The sequence below is a fragment of the Ixodes scapularis genome, unplaced genomic scaffold, assembly GCF_016920785.2.
Source record: "Ixodes scapularis isolate PalLabHiFi unplaced genomic scaffold, ASM1692078v2 PGA_scaffold2__306_contigs__length_199485367, whole genome shotgun sequence".
Lineage (NCBI taxonomy): Eukaryota > Metazoa > Arthropoda > Arachnida > Ixodida > Ixodidae > Ixodes > Ixodes scapularis.
Window position 1 is genome coordinate 196861751 of NW_024609857.1, and position 9845 is coordinate 196871595.

At 47.5% G+C, this 9845-nt stretch overlaps 2 protein-coding genes across 2 annotated transcripts; both read left to right on the plus strand.

Annotated features, from left to right (window-relative positions):
• Nucleotides 1-3335: 3335 nt before the first annotated feature.
• On the plus strand, nt 3336-4934 carry LOC115324856. The gene has a single exon (XM_040208969.1). The coding sequence runs from the start codon at nt 3336-3338 to the stop codon at nt 4932-4934; it is 1599 nt and encodes a 532-aa protein (XP_040064903.1).
• Nucleotides 4935-7686: 2752 nt separating this feature from the next.
• Nucleotides 7687-9568, plus strand: LOC115325058. The gene is made up of 2 exons (XM_029985758.2): nt 7687-9469; nt 9561-9568. The coding sequence occupies exons 1-2, from the start codon at nt 7687-7689 to the stop codon at nt 9566-9568; spliced, it is 1791 nt and encodes a 596-aa protein (XP_029841618.2).
• The last annotated feature ends 277 nt before the right edge of the window (nt 9569-9845 follow it).

Below are 9845 nucleotides of genomic sequence, written 5' to 3' on the forward strand. Positions count from 1 at the left end.
TGAATTGGCGCAGACAAACAACTGTTTAATTTCTTCCTCTTTTTTCTCCCCCGGCCCGTATTTCCGAAATTGCGGCTAAGAAAACGAATGGTTGATGTCTTGAATTTGTTGGCTTCTGAACTTGATGGTGTTTGCTGTAGCTGCCCCTTTGATATACGAACTGGATGGTGTGTTTTTTGTAGCGTTTACCTGGGGCTGATGTTTGCTCCGACAAGTTTGGTATCTTATTGAGTAGATCTATTTCTTCTTGTCGCAAAGCTAGTGATGGCTCACTGACTCAAGCTCCGTGTCTACCCGAGGCCATGTGAAAAGCCTCGATTATTTCACGCTTTGTCCTGTCCTTTGATCTGGCCAAGATGGAAGTAGTGTCAAGGAGAGCTTTGCAGTTGCATTTTGAACAATGCGCTGCAAGGTTGCCAAGTGCTTGCAGTTGTCCGCATGCATGGTTGTGCTCCCTTAGTCTCTCGTTAAGGCACCTTCCAGTCTGCCCGACGTAGGATCTTCCACACGACAGTGGTATTTTGTATACCACACCTTCGACACATTCAACAAATTTGCTCCTGTGTTTCACTTGACACAGTGCCTTGCTGTTAGTCTCGTCCACTTCATTGTTCACCTTCCTGCATAATCCTTTGAGCCTGAAAGGGGCAGATAGTGACACTCTGACTTCGTACCTTGCGGCGATGTTTTTTATCCTGTGTGAAAAATTGTGTATATATGGCAGTACCACCTGTACATGGCAAAAGGAAATAGAGAACTACAGGGGTTTTTCCAGAAAAATGGAGTCAGCAAGTGCTTTAGATATGTAGACGATTTTTTGGTGTGTTTTCCAATACACAAACTAACAGACAAGGTATGTTCAAAGATCACGGAGAAGTTTCGAGAAGCGCACAGAGGACTGGATTTTACTTTTGAGTTACCTGAGAAAAGCAGCCTTCAGTTCTTGGACATCGACATGACTTTTGATTACAGACACACATGCTGGATGTACAAAACTAGAGGAAAAAACGAATTCTGCCGTATGACTCTGGACACACAAAGTTAGTAAAGAGGAGTGTTGCCTCAGGATGCATGTGGCGAGCAATTCAAAAATCGTGTCACCATAAAGTCTCCGAAAGTTTACAGAGGCAGACAAGCAGACTACACGCAAGCGATTATCCTGAACCCATACTGGTAGCTGACGCAGAAAAATGTATTTCCACACTCACAGGAAAGTGCAAAACCAAGGAGAAGATCTTGGACAAAAGACCAATGGTGGTACTGCCATATATACACAATTTTTCACACAGGATAAAAAAACATCGCCGCAAGGTACGAAGTCAGAGTGTCACTATCTGCCCCTTTCAGGCTCAAAGGATTATGCAGGAAGGTCAACAATAAAGTGGACGAGACTAACAGCAAGGCACTGTGTCAAGTGAAAGACAGGAGCAAATTTGTTGAATGTGTCGAAGGTCTGGTATACAAAATACCACTGTCGTGTGGAAGATCCTACGTCAGGGCAGACTGGGAGGTGCCTTAACGACAGACTAAGGGAGCACAACCATGCATGCGGACAACTGCAAGCACCTGGCAACCTTGCAGCGCATTGTTCAAAATGCAACTGCAAAGCTCTCCTTGACACTGCTACCATCTTGTCCAGATCAAAGGACAGAACAAAGCGTGAAATAATCGAGGCTTTTCACATGGCTTCGGGTAGACACGGAGCGTGCGTCAGTGAGCCATCACTAGCTTTGCGACAAGAAGAAATAGATCTACTCAATAAGATACCAAACTTGTCGGAGCAAACATCAGGCCCCAGGTAAATGCTACAAAAAACACACCATCCAGTTCGTATATCAAAGAGGCAGCTACAGCAAACACCATCTGTCATGCCACGCTTAGGTGTGCATGACTGGTAGGTGTGCTATCAGTGGTTATCAGAAGCGAGCTCAAGTGGTCACGAGGGTGAGGTTGATAGCGGATGGAACAGGCTGATAAAGAGCGGGAAAAAAGCGTGTTTGGGTAGGTTGGATCCGGGCGTGGTGACGGAAGGTTGTATCTCGACACGACGGGAAGGAATAACTCATCTGAAGCTATTTGGACAAGTGTCTTCACTGGCGCAGTCGACAAAACGGAAAAGAATCGCGAGGAAACGCAGCATTCAAGCATACGTCGAAATGCCCACATCGGACCACCGGCCCACGGATCAGGACACCCGCGGAAACGCCAACTGAAGGGTTCACGCCGCAGAAAGTGGAAACCCGGCAAGCAACCCCGTGAAACTTCAACCAAACCGCCCATGCTGCAAAAAGTGGAAGCTGGGGATCTTTGGGCGAAACGTCACCGAAGCGCCTTCTTGAAAGTGGAGACTTCAACCGAGGCATCTACGCTGGAAAAAAAAAAAAAAAAAAACTGAGCAACGGCGACAGCTGACTGAGCAACGGCGACAGCCAGGAGACAAGGAAGAACTGCAAGGTGAACAGAGCGGCTGCCTACGAAACGTCACAGCCTGACTGAGCAACGGCGACAGCCAGGAGACACGGAAGAACTGCAAAATCAAAAGAAGGGGGAGGGGCGGGGACAACGACATGAAGAGGAGCAACGCGCAAGTGGGGAAGTGAAGAGGGCTGGTGAGGGGACATCTCGGGGTCGCATCTTGTTAGGACAGTGAACAGTACTCGCGAGTAGCACCTGAGGAACCCACCACAGCCGGAGCAACTGGTAGCAGAGTGTCCGAAAGCCTGGGGTGCAGCCTGCCGCCCGATTGGAGAGCGTCTGTGAAGGTAAGAGGCATTGAGTGGTGATTGAGGGTGTGGCTGATGATAACTCGTGCAAAGGCTAAAGCAGAACAAAAAATGAGTGACGACGATCTAGACGGGAAGGGGGCTGTCGGTGGGGCATTGGGGGACGAGAGAATGAAAGAACATGCCGAGCTGCAACTACGGCTTGAGAAAAAAAGAATAGAGCGAATAAGTTAGAGTTGGAAATGGCACGGCTGAAACAGACCTCGGCAACGGAAAAAGATCAGAGTGACCAACCAAAAGAGCTAGCGACAGAGATTATGCAGTTCTCTAAGATGCTTGCGAACGTTCTTAGTCGCATACCGAGCGAAGAGGAAATGGTGCCGGGATGGTTTGATACCGTCGAGAGCATGTGGAAGGCCTTTAAGGTTCCCAAAAATGTACAAACAATGGTACTACTCCCGTATTTATCGGAGAGAGTTAGGCACATAGCAAGGGACGGCAAAACTCTCGGATTCTTGCAGTATCCGGAGGTAAAAACAAAGGTGCTTGAACTTTTGCAACTGTCCCCTAATGAATACCGAAGGATGTTCACAAACGCGAAGAAAAAGGAAAATGAGCCCCTGGACACAGTTGGCGGAAAGAGTGCGTGGCTACCTTGACTATTACGTTCGTAGCAGAAAGGTCGAGAACTTTGATGACTTGAAAGAGTTGTTAATTGCGGACAGAGTGAAGGAGATATTGAGCGAAGATGCTCAGGCTTTTGTTACTCTTCGCGAAGGAGATGACTGGTTACGGCCTGCTGGTATAGCAAAGTGGGCACAGGTCTATGATGAAAGTAATAAATTAAAGGGAGACAGTGGGAAAAGGCTCAGTAAGCCGGCCGAGCGACAGAGACTGGAAGGGAATGCAACACGGGGTCCATTCCCACCCAGAAAGTGCTTCGTGTGCGGATCGTTAGGCCACCTTGCCAGATCATGCCCAGAGTCCGAAAAAAAAGTTGCGGCAAGGGTCGAGACGGTAGAGGGAGAGGTCAGCGGAATTGTAAAAGAAGCCAAATTAATAGAACTAGAGCTGTGTGGAGAAAGACTGCCAGTCAGACTAGATTCTGGAGCGGATATGACAGTTATCCGGAAATCGTTGTTACCTGACAGACGAGATCAACCAAAGGGCAAAATAAGACTAAGAGGTGCCTTTGGGCAAGAAATCGAGGCGGAGTTGGTTCACATACCATGCCGCTTGGCGGATACAAGCAAAGTTGGCAATCAGCAACAGAAACTGGTACTCTGTGCTCTAACAGACGAGCTTGCGTCGGGTTTAAATGTACTGTTAACGCAAACAGATTATGAGGACCTTAAAGCAGTGTGGTACGAAGAGCTTGAGGGAGATTACTTGGGTGCAAACATAGAACGAGGAGAGGAAAAGTTCTTAGAGCCACCTCTGGTACGCAGTACGGAGGGAATATCTAACGTGGCCGAAGGTGAAACACCGCGAGCGGGGGCCTTCTGCATTGATAGCGAGGCGTACAAAGAAAGCGGAGCAGCACAAACACACGACAGCACAGGCAAAACGGATAGCAGTATGGAGCAGACATTGCAGGATAGTCGTCTACGCTTTCGAAAAGAACAACGAGAAGATGAATCATTGCGTACGTTGCAGAAATATGCTAAAGCGCGTAGTCACGGTTTCACAGAGATCGAAGGCTTACTGTTCCACAAAGAGTCAATGAATAAGCAGTTAGTCATGCAAGTAGTGCTGCCAAAAGGCAGGCACAGACAGGTGTTGCAGGTAGCACATGACTTGCCGGTAGGGGGCCATTTCTCTTTCAAAAAGACGAAACAAAGAATAAAGAATTCGTTTTATTGGCCGGGAATGGATGAGGACATACGGGAGTACTGTAGGACCTGTGAAAGCTGTCAACTGACAGCAAGAGAGAGGACAAAGGATCGGGTACCGATACAACCACTAACAAGACCACAGGTTCCTTTCCAGATGGTAGTAATGGACTGCGTGGGGCCCATAGACCCCCCTCATCTAAAGGCTACAAATACGCTGTCTGTATTGTTGATGTGTGTACCCGGTGGCCGGAAGTCATATGCATGCGATCTCTCACAGCCAAAGCAACCTGCGATGCCTTACTGGAAGTGTTTTCTCGAATGGGTACCCCAGAGGTTATTTCTTCTGATCAAGGTAGCAACTTTACTGCCGGATTGACACGAGAACTGATGTCTCGGCTCGGGGTTTCTCTAAGGTTTTCTACACCGGGTCATCCAGAGAGTAATGGTTTGGTAGAACGATGGAACCAGACTTTCAAGTAATTGTTGAGACAGGTAATTGCTGAACATGGGAGAGGATGGGACAGGTATGTACCCTGCCTGCTGTGGGCATACCGAGAAGTACCAAGCGAGACGACAGGTGTGTCGCCATTCGAGTTAATGTATGGTCGTGTCCTTAGTGGTCCTCTGGCTATTCTTAGAAAATCCTGGACGGGAGAATGGACCCCCCCAGTGACGTTAAATCAAGGCGCAGAAAAATATCTCCTGGACCTGAGGAGGCAGATGATGAGTCTAGCAAAAATAGCGGACGAACGAGCACAGGGACAGCAACGGGCATATGCCACACAGTACAACCTAAGGGCAGTGCCAAAGTCATTTCAAAAAGGAGAAGCGGTGCTAATGTTAAACACAGAAGCTACAAGCAAAATGGAGGCCAGGTGGGTGGGTCCGATAACGATTGTTGAACAGAAAAGGGACAACAGCTACGTTGTTGAGCTAAAGGGAGGACAGAGGAAGTGGGTACATGCAAACAAGTTGCGTCCCTACTATGCAAGAACAAACGCTGTGGGGGTGATTTTTGAAGATCGGGACTTTGGGAGCGTGGAGGAGACCCCATGTGACGAAAAAAAAAGATAGCACGGTATGTCAGACGGGTATCCAGCTGACGAACTTGAGTGAGGGACAGAGGCAACAGGTACTCAACTTGATAAAAGAACGGAAAGCGGCATTTTCAAATACGCCAGGAAGGAGCGCGGTGGGACGGCACAAAATAACGCTGATCGAAAATGCTACAATGAAAAGGATCTATCCCTACCGGGTCCCCATGAAACTTCGAGAAGAAGTAGATCGTCAGATACAACAATTGATAGGTTGGGGTCTGATCTACCCAACAGAGTCCAGTTTTGCACATCCGGTTGTATGTGTCGCTAAGAAGGACGGGAAAGTTAGGTTGTGTATAGATTATAGACAATTAAACTCGGTAACTGAAACGGACGTCTTTCCAATGCAAAACGTAAAAGAACTGTTGTGGTGCGTAGCAAAAGCCCAATTCATCTCGGTCTTGGACCTAACCAGAGGGTACTGGCAAATCAAAATGGAAAAAAAGTCTCAGCACTGTACCGCGTTCGTAACCGATCAAGGCCAGTACGCGTGGACTGTAATGCCATATGGGCTTAAAAATTCAGCAGCGACGTTCCAAAGAACAATGAACGAGGTGTTAAGACCTCATGCAATGTATGCCTGCGCATACATTGATGACATCGCAGTTTTTTCTAGCAGTTGGCAAGAACATGTGGAACAGCTTGGCAAGGTGCTAGCCACATTAGAAGCTTGCGGGCTTACAATCAACCTGGCGAAATGTCGGTTCGGACAAGGCAGAGTAAAGTACCTAGGCCATGAAATAGGCTCTGGATTTCACGCACCAGACCCAGAAAGGGTTGCCGCGATTCAGAACTTAAGACGGCCAGAGAACAAAAAACAGTTGAGGAGTCTCTTAGGATTGATTAACTATTATCGAGATTATATTGAAGGGTATTCAGAGATAGTGCTTCCACTGACAGTGTTGACGAGAAAGCAAGTACCGAATGCACTCCTATGGGGTGAAAAAGAACAAGACTCGTTTGAAACGGTGAAGAGGAAATTGATAGAACTGCCGAAACTTGCAGCCCCATCGTTGACGCGGAGGTTTATTTTGTCGACAGACGCGTCGGAGAAAGCGGTCGCCGCATGCTTATCGCAGAAGAGCGACGGCGGGAAAGAACTGCCAGTTGCGTTCTTGAGCCGAAAGTTGAATGAGACACAGAGTAGGTGGTCAACAATCGAGAGAGAAGCATTTGCAATTGTATGGGCACTAGAACAGTTGGAAACTTGGTTGTTCGGATCGGAAATTTTGGTTCGCTCTGATCATAATCCATTGCGGTACGTAGGAACGTCGTCGCCAAACAGCGCACGATCAACACGCTGGGCATTGTCCCTGCAAAAGTATAATTTACAGATAGAACATGTGAAGGGGACCAAAAAATGTGCCGGCAGACGCCCTATCTCGACTGGGTCGGGCCTGAGCAAATTGGGGGTGTAGCGAGACGAAACAGTCGGGTTAACCAGTCCACACCTCTATCGTCACTCAATGCGCCTTGCTGGAAAAAAAAAAAAAAAGAGTGCAAAGTGACGCGGTTTTTGTAACTATCGTTCATTTTTCCCGGCATTCGGGTCTCTGCTACGATATGTATTGTATTTGTGGAAAAAAAAAGTGTAAAGTAATTTTGTTTTTGTAACTATTGTTTATTTTCCTCGTCATTCGGGTGCCTTCTACTATGTATTGTAATTTGTGTTCATGCAGGGTATGTAGGCCTTTGTGATTATAAGGTGTAAAGAAAAAAAAAAAGGTTTCAGATGAAGGATAGACATGTCATGCCACGCTTAGGTGTGCATGACTGGTAGGTGTGCTATCAGTGGTTATCAGAAGCGAGCTCAAGTGGTCACGAGGGTGAGGTTGATAGCGGATGGAACAGGCTGATAAAGAGCGGGAAAAAAGCGTGTTTGGGTAGGTTGGATCCGGGCGTGGTGACGGAAGGTTGTATCTCGACACGACGGGAAGGAATAAATCATCTGAAGCTATTTGGACAAGTGTCTTCACTTGTCCAAATAGCTTTCTTGCGAACGTTCTTAGTCGCATACCGAGCGAAGAAGAAATGGTGCCGGGATGGTTTGATACCGTCGAGAGCGTGTGGAAGGCCTTTAAGGTTCCCAAAAATGTACAAACAATGGTACTACTCCCGTATTTATCGGAGAGAGTTAGGCACATAGCAAGGGACGGCGAAACTCTCGGATTCTTGCAGTATCCGGAGGTAAAAACAAAGGTGCTTGAACTGTTGCAACTGTCCCCTAATGAATACCGAAGGCTGTTCACAAACGCGAAGAAAAAGGAAAATGAGCCCTGGACACAGTTGGCGGAAAGAGTGCGTGGCTACCTTGACTATTACGTTCGTAGCAGAAAGGTCGAGAACTTTGATGACTTGAAAGAGTTGTTAATTGCGGACAGAGTGAAGGAGATATTGAGCGAAGATGCTCAGGCTTTTGTTACTCTTCGCGAAGGAAATGACTGGTTGCGGCCTGCTGGTATAGCAAAGTGGGCACAGGTCTATGATGAAAGTAATAAATTAAAGGGAGACAGTGGGAAAAGGCTCAGTAAGCCGGCCGAGCGACAGAGACTGGAAGGGAATGCAACACGGGGTCCATTCCCACCCAGAAAGTGCTTCGTGTGCGGATCGTTAGGCCACCTTGCTAGATCATGCCCAGAGTCCGAAAAAAAAGTTGCGGCAAGGGTCGAGACGGTAGAGGGAGAGGTCAGCGGAATTGTAAAAGAAGCCAAATTAATAGAACTAGAGCTGTGTGGAGAAAGACTGCCAGTCAGACTAGATTCTGGAGCGGATATTACAGTTATCCGGAAATCGTTGTTACCTGACAGACGAGATCAACCAAAGGGCAAAATAAGACTAAGAGGTGCCTTTGGGCAAGAAATCGAGGCGGAGTTGGTTCACATACCATGCCGCTTGGCGGATACAAGCAAAGTTGGCAATCAGCAACAGAAACTGGTACTCTGTGCTCTAACAGACGAGCTTGCGTCGGGTTTAAATGTACTGTTAACGCAAACAGATTATGAGGACCTTAAAGCAGTGTGGTACGAAGAGCTTGAGGGAGATTACTTGGGTGCAAACATAGAACGAGGAGAGAAAAAGTTCTTAGAGCCACCTCTGGTACGCAGTACGGAGGGAATATCTAACGTGGCCGAAGGTGAAACACCGCGAGCGGGGGCCTTCTGCATTGATAGCGAGGCGTACAAAGAAAGCGGAGCAGCACAAACACACGACAGCACAGGCAAAACGGATAGCAGTGTAGAGCAGACATTGCAGGATAGTCGTCTACGCTTTCGAAAAGAACAACGAGAAGATGAATCATTGCGTACGTTGCAGAAATATGCTAAAGCGCGTAGTCACGGTTTCACAGAGATCGAAGGCTTACTGTTCCACAAAGAGTCAATGAATAAGCAGTTAGTCATGCAAGTAGTGCTGCCAAAAGGCAGGCACAGACAAGTGTTGCAGGTAGCACAAGACTTGCCAGTAGGGGGCCATTTCTCTTTCAAAAAGACGAAACAAAGAATAAAGAATTCGTTTTATTGGCCGGGAATGGATGAGGACATACGGGAGTACTGTAGGACATGTGAAAGCTGTCAACTGACAGCAAGAGAGAGGACAAAGGATCGGGTACCGATACAACCACTAACAAGACCACAGGTCCCTTTCCAGATGGTAGTAATGGACTGCGTGGGGCCCATAGACCCCCCCTCATCTAAAGGCTACAAATACGCTGTCTGTATTGTTGATGTGTGTACCCGGTGGCCGGAAGTCATATGCATGCGATCTCTCACAGCCAAAGGAACCTGCGATGCCTTACTGGAAGTGTTTTCTCGAATGGGTACCCCAGAGGTTATTTCTTCTGATCAAGGTAGCAACTTTACAGCCGGATTGACACGAGAACTGATGTCTCGGCTCGGGGTTTCTCCAAGGTTCTTAGTCGCATACCGAGCGAAGAGGAAATGGTGCCGGGATGGTTTGATACCGTCGAGTTCAGAAGCCAACAAATTCAAGACATCAACCATTCGTTTTCTTAGCCGCAATTTTGGAAATACGGGTCGGGGGAGAAAGAAGAGAAAGAAATTAAACAGTTGTTAGTCTGCGCCAATTCATGCATGTTTTTGTCTGTCCTTCTGCATTAACTTCATTTCTCCAGTTTTTTTCCGCGTAACTACGCAGCGCAGCATACCATCGATACTAAGTAGGGTCGGGCAGTA

Bases quoted from the DNA above. Each gene is read 5' to 3' on its own strand.
- LOC115324856 (XM_040208969.1), top strand. From the start codon at position 3,336: ATGAGCCCCTGGACACAGTTGGCGGAAAGAGTGCGTGGCTACCTTGAC.
- LOC115325058 (XM_029985758.2), top strand. From the start codon at position 7,687: ATGGTGCCGGGATGGTTTGATACCGTCGAGAGCGTGTGGAAGGCCTTT.